Below are 13,688 nucleotides of genomic sequence, written 5' to 3'. Positions count from 1 at the left end.
AACCAATCAGCGCTCGGAATGCTTTCCTCCAACCAATAGGAACGCGGCTTTGCGCTGTGGGGAGGCGGCGCTCACTTCCGCCTTGCGTTGCCCAGGAAACCGCGCGGGGCCTCCGAATTTTCCTCAAATTCGCCCAAAATTTCCTGAAATTCGCCCAAATTCCCCTCAAATTCCCCTCAGGTGTCACTTTGGGTGTCCCCGCCATGCTGACGCTGCCGCCCGGCCTGAGCGAGGAGGAGGAGGCGCTGCAGAAGCGATTCGCGAAACTGAGGAAGAAAGTGAGGGGGAAATTTGGGGTTTTGGGGGAAAATTGGGGAAATTTTGGGGTTTAGGGGAAGATTTGGGGGATTTTGGGGGAAAATTTGGGGTTTTGGGGGAAATTGGGGGAAACTTGGGATTTTGGGGGAAATTTGGGATTTTAGGGGATTTGGAGGGGATTTGGGGGAACATTTGGGGTTTAGGGGGATTTGGGGAGGAAATTGGGGGAAATTTGGGATTTTGGTGGGTTTGGGGGGGGGCTTGGGGAGGTTTGGGGGGATTTGAGGGGATTTTGGGGGGGATTTTGAATTTTGGGGCTGGTGGCTGGGGGATTTTGGGGGAGATTTGGGGGGATTTTGGGGCATTTTGGAGGGGTTTGGGGGGATTGGGGTTTTGGGGGTTTTCGGGGAGGCCTGGTGGGATTTTTGGGGGGTTTTGGGGAATTTTGGGGGGATTTTTGGGGATTTTGGGGGACTCTTGGGGGGTAATTTTGGGGGGTTTTGGGGGTAATTTTGGGGGAATTTTTGGGGATTTGGGGGGGAATTTTGGGGGTAATTTTGGGGGGTTTTGGGGGGAATTTTGGGGATTTGGGGGGAATTTTGGGGGGTCTTGGGGATTTTGGGGGGAATTTTGGGGGGTTTTGGGGGGGAATTTTGGGGGGATTTTGGGGTAATTTTGGGGAATTTTGGGGGGATTTTTGGGGAATTTTGGGGGAATTTTGGGGGGAATTTTTGGGGATTTGGGGGGTAATTTTGGGAGAATTTTGGGGGGAATTTTGGGGGGATTTTTGGGGATTTGGGGGGATTTTTGGGGGGTCTTGGGGGGATTTTGGGGGGTTTTGGGGGTAATTTTTGGGGTATTTGGGGGTAATTTTGGGGGGTAATTTTGGGGGGAATTTTGGGGATTTGGGGGGAATTTGGGGAGAATTTTGAGGGGGTTTTGGGGGGGCTCCTTGGGGATGCCCCGGGGGGGGGGTCTCAGCCCCTTGGAGGGGGTCCCAGCGCCCCTGACGCCCATTTTTGTGTGCCCCCCCCCCCCCAGAAAAAGGCGCTGCTGGCGCTGAAGAAGCAGCAGAGCTCGGGGGGGGCAGCGCCCAGGGGGGCATCAAACGATGTGAGAAAATGGGGAGGGGGCTCGGGGGAATAATGGGGAGGGGGAGGTGAAAGGGGGGGGAAATGGGGAGGGGGAAATGTGAGGGGGAAATGGGGAGGGGGCTGGGAAAGGGAGGGAAATGGGGAGGGGGAAATGGGGGAATAATGGGGAGGGAAATGGGGAGGGGGGCTGTGAAAGGGAGGGAAATGGGGAGGGGGAAATGGGGGAATAATGAGGAGGGAAATGGGGAGGGGGCTGTGAAAGGGGAGGGAAATGGGGAGGGGGCTCTGGGGGAATAATGGGGAGGGGGAAATGGGGATGGGGAAATGGGGAGGGGGCTGTGAAAGGGGGAAATGGGGAGGGGGCTCTGAGGGGGAAATGGGGAGGGGGCAATGGAGGGGATAATGGGGAGGGGGAGATAGGGAGGAAATGGGGAGGGGGCTGTGAAAGGGGGGAAATGGGGAGGGGGCTGTGAAAGGGGGGAAATGGGGAGGGGGCTCTGAGGGGGAAATGGGGAGGGGGCTGTGAAAGGGGGGAAATGGGGAGGGGGCTCTGACACCGGAAATTGGGGCGGGGGTGTCTTTGTGCCCCCTCCCATAATACCCAATCACTGGGACCCATTTTGGGGAGGGGGCTCTGGGGAAATGACGGGGAGGGGGAGGTAAAAGGGGGAAATGGGGAGGGGGGAAATTGGAGGGAAATGGGGAGGGGGCTCTGGGGGGCGAAATGGGGAGGGGGAAATGGTGACCCCCCAAAAGTGACCCCCCCAAAGTGACCCCTCCCGTAATGACCGTCCCCAATAGTGACCAATGGTGATGCCCCCATGGTGACCCCCCAAAATGACCCCCCCCAAAAGTGACACCCCCATGATGACGGTGACCCCCCAAAGTGACCACCCCCAAAGTGACCCCCCCATAGTGACAGTGACCCCCCCAATGTGATGGTGACCCCCCAAAAGTGACCACCCCATGGTGACCCCCATTGCAGTAACCACAATGGTGACCGTGGTCATCCCCCCATGGTGACCCCCCAAAAGTGACCCCCCCCAAAACTGACCCCCCCCAAAAGTGACACCCCCAAAAGTGACGGGGACACCCCAAAAGTGACCCCCACCCCAAAATGACCCCCCCATGATGCCGGTGACCCCCCAAAGTGACCCCCCCCAAAGTGACCCCTCCTGTAATGACCGTTCCCAATGGTGACCAATGGTGATGCCCCCATGGTGACCCCCCAAAAGTGACCCCCCCCCCAAAAGTGACACCCCCAAAAGTGACACCCCCAAAAGTGACACCCCCAAAAGTGATGGGGAACCCCCAAAAGTGACCCCCACCCCAAAATGACCCCCCCATGATGCCGGTGACCCCCCAAAGTGACCCCCCCCATAGTGACCCCTCCCGTAATGACCGTCCCCAATGGTGACCAATGGTGATGCCCCCATGGTGACCCCCCAAAAGTGACCCCCCCCCAAAAGTGACACCCCCAAAAGTGACACCCCCAAAAGTGACGGGGACACCCCAAAAGTGACCACCCCATAGTGACCCCCCCAAAAGTGACCACCCCATGGTGACCCCCATTGCAGTAACCACAATGGTGACCGTGGTGATCCCCCCATGGTGACCCCCCAAAATGACCCCCCAATAATGACCCCCCCCAAAAGTGACACCCCCATGATGACGGTGACCCCCCAAAAGTGACCACCCCCAAAGTGACCCCCCCATAGTGACAGTGACCCCCCCAATGTGATGGTGACCCCCCAAAAGTGACCACCCCATGGTGACCCCCATTGCAGTAACCACAATGGTGACCGTGGTCATCCCCCCATGGTGACCCCCCCCAAAATGACCCCCCCCAAAAGTGACACCCCCAAAAGTGATGGGGAACCCCCAAAAGTGACCCCCACCCCAAAATGACCCCCCCATGATGCCGGTGACCCCCCAAAGTGACCCCCCCCCAAAGTGACCCCTCCTGTAATGACCGTCCCCAATGGTGACCAATGGTGATGCCCCCATGGTGACCCCCCAAAATGACCCCCCCCAAAAGTGACCCCCCCATAGTGACGGTGACCCCCCAAAGTGATCACCCCCAAAGTGACCCCCCCATAGTGACAGTGACCCCCCCAATGTGATGGTGACCCCCCAAAAGTGACCACCCCATGGTGACCCCCATTGCAGTAACCACAATGGTGACCGTGGTCATCCCCCCATGGTGACCCCCCAAAAGTGACCCCCCCCAAAACTGACCCCCCCCAAAAGTGACACCCCCAAAAGTGATGGGGAACCCCCAAAAGTGACCCCCACCCCAAAATGACCCCCCCCATGATGCCGGTGACCCCCCAAAGTGACCCCCCCCATAGTGACCCCTCCCGTAATGACCGTCCCCAATGGTGACCAATGGTGATGCCCCCATGGTGACCCCCCAAAAGTGACCCCCCCCCAAAAGTGACACCCCCAAAAGTGACGGGGACACCCCAAAAGTGACCACCCCATAGTGACCCCCCCAAAAGTGACCACCCCATGGTGACCCCCATTGCAGTAACCACAATGGTGACCGTGGTGATCCCCCCATGGTGACCCCCCAAAATGACCCCCCCAATAATGACCCCCCCCAAAAGTGACACCCCCATGATGACGGTGACCCCCCCAAAAGTGACCACCCCCAAAGTGACCCCCCCATAGTGACAGTGACCCCCCCAATGTGATGGTGACCCCCCAAAAGTGACCACCCCATGGTGACCCCCATTGCAGTAACCACAATGGTGACCGTGGTGATCCCCCCATGGTGACCCCCCCCAAAATGACCCCCCCCAAAAGTGACACCCCCAAAAGTGATGGGGAACCCCCAAAAGTGACCCCCACCCCAAAATGACCCCCCCATGATGCCGGTGACCCCCCAAAGTGACCCCCCCCAAAGTGACCCCTCCTGTAATGACCGTCCCCAATGGTGACCAATGGTGATGCCCCCATGGTGACCCCCCAAAATGACCCCCCCCAAAAGTGACCCCCCCCATAGTGACGGTGACCCCCCAAAGTGATCACCCCCAAAGTGACCCCCCCATAGTGACAGTGACCCCCCCAATGTGATGGTGACCCCCCAAAAGTGACCACCCCATGGTGACCCCCATTGCAGTAACCACAATGGTGACCGTGGTCATCCCCCCATGGTGACCCCCCAAAAGTGACCCCCCCCAAAACTGACCCCCCCCAAAAGTGACACCCCCAAAAGTGATGGGGAACCCCCAAAAGTGACCCCCACCCCAAAATGACCCCCCCCATGATGCCGGTGACCCCCCAAAGTGACCCCCCCCATAGTGACCCCTCCCGTAATGACCGTCCCCAATGGTGACCAATGGTGATGCCCCCATGGTGACCCCCCAAAAGTGACCCCCCCCCAAAAGTGACACCCCCCAAAAGTGACGGGGACACCCCAAAAGTGACCACCCCATAGTGACCCCCCCAAAAGTGACCACCCCATGGTGACCCCCATTGCAGTAACCACAATGGTGACCGTGGTGATCCCCCCATGGTGACCCCCCAAAATGACCCCCCCAATAATGACCCCCCCCAAAAGTGACACCCCCATGATGACGGTGACCCCCCAAAAGTGACCACCCCCAAAGTGACCCCCCCATAGTGACAGTGACCCCCCCAATGTGATGGTGACCCCCCCAAAAGTGACCACCCCATGGTGACCCCCATTGCAGTAACCACAATGGTGACCGTGGTGATCCCCCCATGGTGACCCCCCCAAAATGACCCCCCCCAAAAGTGACACCCCCAAAAGTGACGGGGACACCCCAAAAGTGACTCCCACCCCAAAATGACCCCCCCATGATGACGGTGACCCCCCCATAGTGACCCCTCCTGTAATGACCGTCCCCAATGGTGACCAATGGTGATGCCCCCATGGTGACCCCCAAAAGTGACCCCCCCCAAAAGTGACACCCCCAAAAGTGACACCCCCAAAAGTGACACCCCCAAAAGTGACACCCCCAAAAGTGACGGGGACACCCCAAAAGTGACCCCCACCCCAAAATGACCCCCCCATGATGACGGTGACCCCCCCAAAAGTGACCCACCCCCATAGTGACCCCTCCCGTAATGACCGTCCCAATGGTGACCAATGGTGATCCCCCCATGGTGACCCCCCAAAATGACCCCCCCCCAAAAGTGACACCCCCAAAAGTGACGGGGACACCCCAAAAGTGACCACCCCATAGTGACCCCCCCAAAAGTGACCACCCCGTGGTGACCCCCATTGCAGTAACCACAATGGTGACCGTGGTGATCCCCCCATGGTGACCCCCCAAAAGTGACCCCCCTTTAAAATGACCCCCCCCAAAATGACCCCCCCCCAAAATGACCCCCCAAAAGTGACACCCCCAAAAGTGATTGGGACCCCCCCAAAAGTGACCACCCCCCCCAGCCATGTCGGACCAGCCCCCCCTGGACACGGCCACGGCCACCGAGCAGGCCAAGCTCTTGGTCAAGTCCGGCGCCATCAGCGCCATCAAGGCCGAGAACAAAAACTCGGGGTTCAAACGCTCCAGGACCCTCGAGGGGAAACTCAAGGTGGGGACCCCTCCCCAAAATCCCCTTCCAGAACCTCCCATCACCCCCAAACCCCTCCCAGACCCCCCCAAAACTCTCTGGGGGGGTCATGGGGACATTGTGGGACGCCCCCAAACCCCCCTGGGACCCCCCAAACCCCCCTGGGACCCCCAAAAATCCCCCTGGGACCCCCCAAAACCCCCCTGGGGACCCCCAAAACCTTCCCCATCACCTCAAACTTTTGGGACTCCTCCCCAAAATCCCCTTCCAGAACCTCCCGTCACCCCTAAACCTCTCCCAGACCCCCCAAAATTCTCAAGGGCGTCATGGGGACATTGTGGGACCCCCCCAAACCCCCTGGGACCCCCCCAAAATCCCCCTGGGACCCCCCAAACCCCCCTGGGGACCCCCCCACACCTTCCCCATCACCTCAAACCTTTGGGACCCCTCCCCAAAATCCCCTTCCAGAACCTCCCGTCACCCCCAAACTCCTCTCAGACCCCCCAAAACCCTCAGGGGGGGTCATGGGGACATTGTGGGACGCCCCCAAACCCCCCTGGGACCCCCCAAACCCCCCTGGGACCCCCAAAATCCCCCTGGGACCCCCAAAACCTTCCCCATCACCTCAGACCATTGGGACTCCTCCCCAAAATCCCCTTCCAGAACCTCCCGTCACCCCCAAACTCCTCTCAGACCCCCCAAAACCCTCAGGGGGGGTAATGGGGACCTTGTGGGACCCCCCCCTCACCCCAGTGCCCCCCCCAGGACCCCGAGAAGGGCCCCACCCCCACCTTCCAGCCCTTCCAGCGCAGCGTCTCGGCCGACGACGACTCCCAGGAGGTACCGAAACCCCCCCAAATTTGGGTCTGGGGGCTTTTGGGGGGTGCGGGGAGCCCCTTCTTTGTTTGGGGGGTGCCCCAAGGTCGGGACCCCCCCCCCCTCAATTGTGTTGTTACCCCCCCCCCCCCCCAACAGTCGCGTCGCCCCCAGAGGAAATCGCTGTATGAGAGGTGAGGGGGGGTCCCCCAAATGTGGGGCTGGGGTCCTCCCGAGTTTTGGGGTTCCTCTGTCTGGGTCTGGGGGTCCATCCAGGACTTTGGGGTCTCCCTGGGGCTTTAGGGACCTCCTCGTGTGGGTCTGGGGTCCCCTGTGTGGTTTTTGGGGTCCTCCCGAGTTTTGGGGTCCCCCTGTCTGGGTCTGGGGTCCCCTCAAATTTTGGGGTCCCCCCCTTGTGGGGTCCCCCTGTTTGGGTCTGGGGTCCCCCCGAGTTTTGGGGTTCCCCCTTGTGGGTCTGGGGTCTCCCCGACTTTTGGGGACCCCTTTATGTGGGTCTGGGGTCCCCCCCGAGTTTTGGGTTCCCCCTGTCTGGGTCTGGGGTCTCCCTGGGGCTTTAGGGCCCCCCTCTTGTGGGTCTGGGGTCCCCTCAAGTTTTGGGGTTCCCCCTTGTGGGTCTGGGGTCTCTCCAGACCTTTGGGGTTCCCCCCTTGTGGGTTTTGGGGACCCCCTCGAGGTTTTGGGGTCTCCCCCGGGTTTTGGGATCCCCCCCTGGGTTTTGGGGTCCCCCTGGGTTTTGGGGTCTCCCCCGGGTTTTGGGGTCCCCCCTGTGTTTTAGGGTCCCCCTGGGTTTTGGGGACCCCCCCAGGGTTTTGGGGTCCCCCCTGTGTTTTAGGGTCTCCCCCGGGTTTTGGGGACCCCCCCTGGGTTTTGGGGTGTCCCCGGGTTTTTGGGTCCCCCTGGGTTTTGGGGACCCCCCCAGGGTTTTGGGGACCCCCTGACCCCCCCATTCCGCCGCAGTTTCGTCAGCGCCAGCGAGCGGCTGCGGGAGCCCGAGGGGGGGGCGCGGGGGGAGCCCCCGGAGCGGGGGGGGGAGCGGGAGCGGCGCCTGGACTGGGAGAGCAACGAGGGCGAGGCCGAGGAGCGGCGGGAGCGCGACGGAGCCTTCCGGAGTACGAGGGGTTAAACGTGCATGGGGGGGGTCCTGAAATGGGGAGGGGTCCTGGGAGCCTTCTGGAGTACGAGGGGTTAAATATGGGGAGGGGTCCTGGGAGCCTTCCGGAGTACGAGGGGTTAAATGTGCATGGGAGGGGTCCTGAAATGGGGAGGGGTCCTGGGAGCCTTCCGGAGTACGAGGGGTTAAACGTTCATGGGAGGGGTCCTGAAATGGGGAGGGGTCCTGGGAGCCTTCCGGAGTATGAGGGGTTAAACGTGCATGGGGGGGGTCCTGAAATGGGGAGGGGTCCTGGGAGCCTTCTGGAGTACGAGGGGTTAAATGTTCATGGGAGGGGTCCTGAAATGGGGAGGGGTCCTGGGAGCCTTCCGGAGTACGAGGGGTTAAACGTGCATTGGGGGGGGTCCTGAAATGGGGAGGGGTCCTGGGAGCCTTCTGGAATACGAGGGGTTAAACGTGCATGGGGGGGGGGGGTCCTGAAATGGGGAGGGGTCCTGGGAGCCTTCCGGAGTACGAGGGGTTAAACGTGCATGGGGAGGGGTCCTGAAATGGGGAGGGGTCCTGGGAGCCTTCCGGGGTACGAGGGGTTAAACATGCGGAGGGGTCCTGGGAGCCTTCCGGAGTACGAGGGGTTAAATGTTCATGGGAGGGGTCCTGAAATGGGGAGGGGTCCTGGGAGCCTTCCGGAGTACGAGGGGTTAAACGTGCATGGGGAGGGGTCCTGAAATGGGGAGGGGTCCTGGGAGCCTTCTGGAATACGAGTGGTTAAACGTGCATGGGGGGGGGTCCTGAAATGGGGAGGGGTCCTGGGAGCCTTCCGGAGTACGAGGGGTTAAATATGGGGAGGGGTCCTGGGAGCCTTCCGGAGTACGAGGGGTTAAATATGGGGAGGGGTCCTGGGAGCCTTCCGGAGTACGAGGGGTTAAACGTTCATGGGGAGGGGTCCTGGGAGCCTTCCAGAGCACGAGGGGTTAAAAATTATGGGGAGGGGTCCTGAAATGGGGAAGGGTCCTGAAATGGGGAGGGGTTAAAAATTCATGGGGAGGGTCCTGAAATGGGGAGGGGTCCTGAGACCGTTCTGGAGCATGAGGGGTTAAATTGGGTGGGGGGGTTTTAGAAACTTATGGGGGGAGGCTTGAAACCTCATTGTGGGGGGGCTTAAAAATTTATTGGGGGGCCTTGAAACCTTAATGGGGGGGGCTGTCTAAAAACCTTAATGGGGCGGGGGGGTCTTGAAACCTTAATGGGGGGGGGGGGTCTAAAAACCTTAATGGGGGGGGGGGCCTTGAAACTTTATTGGGGGGCCTTGAAACCTTAATGGGGGGGGGCTAAAAACCTTAATGGGGGGGGGGGCTTGAAACTTTATTGGGGGGCTTTGAAACCATTTTGGGGGGGGGTGTCTAAAAACCTTAATGGGGGGGGGGGCCTTGAAACTTTATTGGGGGGCCTTAAAACCTTAATGGGGGGGGCTAAAAACCTTAATGGGGGGGGGCTTGAAACTTTATTGGGGGACCTTGAAACCTTAATGGGGGGGGGGCTAAAAACCTTAATGGGGGGGGTCTTGAAACTTTATTGGGGGGCCTTGAAACCATTTTGGGGTGGTCTAAAAACCTTAATGAGGGGGGGGCTTGAAACTTTTTTGGGGGGCCTTGAAACCTTAATGGGGGGGGTCTAAAAACCTTAAGGGGGGGGGGGCTTGAAACTTTATTGGGGGGCCTTGAAACCTTAATGGGGGGGGCTCTAAAAACCTTAATGGGGGGGCTTGAAACTTTATTGGGGGGCCTTGAAACCTTAATGGGGGGGGTCTAAAAACCTTAATGGGGGGGCTTGAAACTTTATTGGGGGGCCTTGAAACCTTAGTGGGGGGGGTCTAAAAGCCTTAATGGGGGGGGTCTTGAAACTTTATTGGGGGGCCTTGAAACCTTAATGGGGGGGGGGTCTAAAAACCTTAATGGGGGGGGGTCTTGAAACTTTATTGGGGGGCCTTGAAACCTTAATGGGGGGGGTCTTGAAACTTTATTGGGGGGGCCTTGAAACCTTAATGGGGGGGGTCTAAAAACCTTAAGGGGGGGGGGCTTGAAACTTTATTGGGGGGCCTTGAAACCTTAATGGGGGGGGCTCTAAAAACCTTAATGGGGGGGCTTGAAACTTTATTGGGGGGCCTTGAAACCTTAATGGGGGGGCGTCTAAAAACCTTAATGGGGGGGCTTGAAACTTTATTGGGGGGCCTTGAAACCTTAGTGGGGGGGGTCTAAAAGCCTTAATGGGGGGGGTCTTGAAACTTTATTGGGGGGCCTTGAAACCTTAATGGGGGGGTCTAAAAACCTTAAGGGGGGGGGGTCTTGAAACTTTATTGGGGGGCCTTGAAACCTTATTGGGGGGGGTCTAAAAACCTTAATGGGGGGGCTTGAAACTTTATTGGGGGGCCTTGAAACCTTAATGGGGGGGTCTAAAAACCTTAAGGGGGGGGGTCTTGAAACTTTATTGGGGGGCCTTGAAACCTTATTGGGGGGGGTCTAAAAACCTTAATGAGGGGGGGTCTTGAAACTTTATTTGGGGGGGGTCTTAAAACCCCCTGGGGGAGGCTTGAAACCTTTTTGGGGGGGGGTCTTAAAACCCCATGGGGGTGTTTGAAAATTTTTGGGGAGCCTTAAAACTTCTTTGGGGGGGGCTCTTAAAGCTCCTGGGGGGGTTCTGGGGGTGCTTGGGGGGTCCTGAGGGGGTCCTGGGTGGGTGTCCCCAATTTCAGGGGTCTGTCCCTGTTCCATGTCCCCATCCTGGGGGTCTCTCCCCAGTCCCGGGGGTCTCTCCCCAATCCCGGGGGTCTCACCCCAATCTTGGGGGTCTGTTTCCATCCCATGTCCCCACTCCCAGGGGTCTCTCCCCACTCCCAGGGGTCTGTCCCCAATTTTGGGGGGTCTGTCCCCAATCTCAAGGGTCTCTCCCCGTTTCCTGGGGGTCTCTCCTCATTCTCGGAGGTCTCTCCCCATTCCTGAGGGTCTCTCCCCAGTCCCGGGGGTCTCTCCCCATTCCGTGTCCCTAATTCTGGGGGTCTCACCCCAATTCTGGGGGTCTCTCCCCACTCCCAGGGGTCTGTCCCAATCCCGGGGGTCTCTCCCCAATCTTGGGGGTCTCACCCCAGTCCCGGGGGTCTCTCCTCAATCCCAGGGGTCTGTCCCCATTCCGTGTCCCCATTCCCGGGGGTCTCTCCCCATTCCCAGGGGTCTCACCCCAATCTTGGGGGTCTCTCCCCATTCCCAGGGGTCTCACCCCAATCCTGGGGGTCCCTCCCCATTCCCAGGGGTCTCACCCCAATCTTGGGGGGTCTCTCCCCATTCCCAGGGGTCTCTCCCGTCTTGGGGGGTCTCTCCCCATTCCCAGGGGTCTCACCCCAATCTTGGGGGTCTCTCCCCATTCCCAGGGGTCTCACCCCAATCTTGGGGGGTCTCTCCCCATTCCCAGGGGTCTCACCCCAATCTTGGGGGGTCTCTCCCCATTCCCAGGGGTCTCACCCCAGTCTTGGGGGGTCTCTCCCCATTCCCAGGGGTCTCTCCCGTCTTGGGGGGTCTCTCCCCATTCCCAGGGGTCTCATCCCAATCTTGGGGGGTCTCTCCCTATTCCATGTCCCCATTCCCGGGGGTCTCTCCCCATTCCCAGGGGTCTCACCCCAATCTTGGGGGTCTCTCCCCATTCCCAGGGGTCTCACCCCAATCCTGGGGGGTCTCTCCCCATTCCCAGGGGTCTCACCCCAATCTTGGGGGTCTCTCCCCATTCCCAGGGGTCTGTCCCAATCTTGGGGGTCTCTCCCCATTCCCAGGGGTCTGTCCCAATCCTGGGGGGTCTCTCCCCATTCCCAGGGGTCTCACCCCAATCCTGGGGGGTCTCTCCCCATTCCCAGGGGTCTCATCCCAATCTTGGGGGGTCTCTCCCTATTCCATGTCCCCATTCCCGGGGGTCTCTCCCCATTCCCAGGGGTCTCACCCCAATCTTGGGGGGTCTCTCCCCATTCCCAGGGGTCTCTCCCGTCTTGGGGGGTCTCTCCCCATTCCCAGGGGTCTCACCCCAATCTTGGGGGGTCTCTCCCCATTCCCAGGGGTCTCACCCCAATCTTGGGGGGTCTCTCCCCATTCCCAGGGGTCTCACCCCAATCCTGGGGGGTCTCTCCCCATTCCCAGGGGTCTCACCCCAATCTTGGGGGTCTCTCGTCGCCCCCCCAGGGTCGGACTCGTTCCCCGAGCGCCGCCCCCCCCGCAAGGGGAACACCCTGTACGTGCACGGGGCCGAGCTGAGCCCGGAGCTGCTGCGCGGAGCCTTCGGCCCCTTCGGCGCCATCATCGACCTCTCCATGGACACGCCCCGCAAGTGGGTGGGGCTTCGGGTGGGCGGGGTAATGGGTGACATCATCAGCATCTCCATGGACACGCCCTGCAAGTGGGTGGGGCTTCGGCTGGGCGGGGTCATGGGTGACATCATCAACCTGTCCTTGGACATGTCCCCATAAGTGGGTGTGGCCTGGGGGTGGGTGTGGTCATGGGTGACATCATCAACCCATCCATGGACATGTCCCCATAAGTGGGTGGGGCTGGGGGCGGGGCTTTGGGTGGGTGTGGTCATTGCTGACATCATCAACCCACCCATGGACACACCCCTCAAGTGGGTGGGGCCTGGTTGGGCGTGGTCATTGGTGACATAATCAACCCATCCATGGACACGCCCAACAAGTGGGCGGGGCCTGGGAGGGTGGGGCACAAGGGTGGGGCTGTGGGCGGGGTTATGAGCTGAGGGTGGAGCTGGAATGGGTGTGGTCACTAATCAGAGGAGCCAAAGTGGGTGTGGTCACAGGTGGGAGGAGCCAAAAGTGGGCGGGGTCACACTTGGGAGGAGCCAGAAGTGGGTGTGGTCACTAATCGCAGGAGCCAAAAGTGGGTGTGGTCACATGTGGGAGGATCCACAAGTGGGTGGGGTCACATGTGGGAGGAGCCAAAAGTGGGTGTGGTCACACGTGGGAGGAGCCAAAAGTGGGTGGCATCGCATGTGGGAGGAGCTAAATGGGGTGCGGTCACATGTGGGAGGAGCCAAAAATGGGTGGGGTCACATGTGGGAGGAGCCAAATGGGGTGGGGCATGGTTGGGGTGGAGCTAAAGGTGGGTGGGGCACAAACAGGTGGGGTTTTGGTGGGTGTGGCCAAAGTGGGTGTGGCCACATGTGCGTGTGGGCGTGGCCTGCCATGTCCCCACCCCCCCGTGTCCGTCTGTCCCCTCAGCTGTGCCTTTGTCACCTTTGAGAAGATGGAATCGGCCGACCAGGCCATGGCCGAGGTGGGGCTGGGGGCGTTTGGGGGGGATTTGGGGAGTTTGGGGGGATTTGGGGAGGTTTGGGGGGGTTTGGGGGGTTTGGGGGGGTTTGGGGTGGGATTTAGGGTTGGGTTTGGGGGGATTTGGGGGGTTTGGGGTGGGATTTGGGTGAGATTTGTGCTGGGTTTTTTGGGTGTGATTTGTGTCTGATTTGGGCTTTTTGGGGTGTGATTTACGTGAGATTTGTGTTGTTTTGGGGGTGTGATTGGGCTCTGATTTGTGCTGATTTTTGGGGGTGATTTGTGCTGATTTTTGGGAGTAATTTGTGCTGATTTTTGGGAGTAATTTGTGCTGATTTTTGGGAGTGATTGGGCTGATTTTTGGGAGTAATTTGTGATGATTTTTGGGAGTGATTTGTGCTGATTTTTGGGTGTGATTGGGCCGATTTTTGGGAGTGATTTGTGCTGATTTTTGGGAGTGATTTGTGATGATTTTTGGGTGTGATTGGGCCGATTTTTGGGAGTGATTTGTGATGATTTTTGGGAGTGA

At 59.5% G+C, this 13,688-nt stretch overlaps 1 protein-coding gene across 1 annotated transcript in view; it reads left to right on the top strand.

The window, feature by feature from the left end:
* Positions 1 to 203: 203 nt before the first annotated feature.
* Positions 204 to 13,688, top strand: part of NELFE (negative elongation factor complex member E) — a 17,395-nt gene continuing 3,910 nt past the window's right edge. Inside the window, 9 exon segments of the mRNA XM_058824569.1 lie at positions 204 to 278; positions 1,300 to 1,338; positions 1,341 to 1,371; positions 5,773 to 5,918; positions 6,663 to 6,737; positions 6,873 to 6,907; positions 7,692 to 7,843; positions 12,063 to 12,207; positions 13,109 to 13,163. Of these exon segments, the coding sequence (XP_058680552.1) occupies positions 204 to 278; positions 1,300 to 1,338; positions 1,341 to 1,371; positions 5,773 to 5,918; positions 6,663 to 6,737; positions 6,873 to 6,907; positions 7,692 to 7,843; positions 12,063 to 12,207; positions 13,109 to 13,163 (753 nt within the window).

This window comes from Ammospiza caudacuta, unplaced genomic scaffold (assembly GCF_027887145.1).
Source record: "Ammospiza caudacuta isolate bAmmCau1 unplaced genomic scaffold, bAmmCau1.pri scaffold_365, whole genome shotgun sequence".
In the NCBI taxonomy this organism is placed as follows: domain Eukaryota; kingdom Metazoa; phylum Chordata; class Aves; order Passeriformes; family Passerellidae; genus Ammospiza; species Ammospiza caudacuta.
Note: the sequence above shows the minus strand (reverse complement) of the source record. Positions and strands in the feature narration are given on the sequence as shown.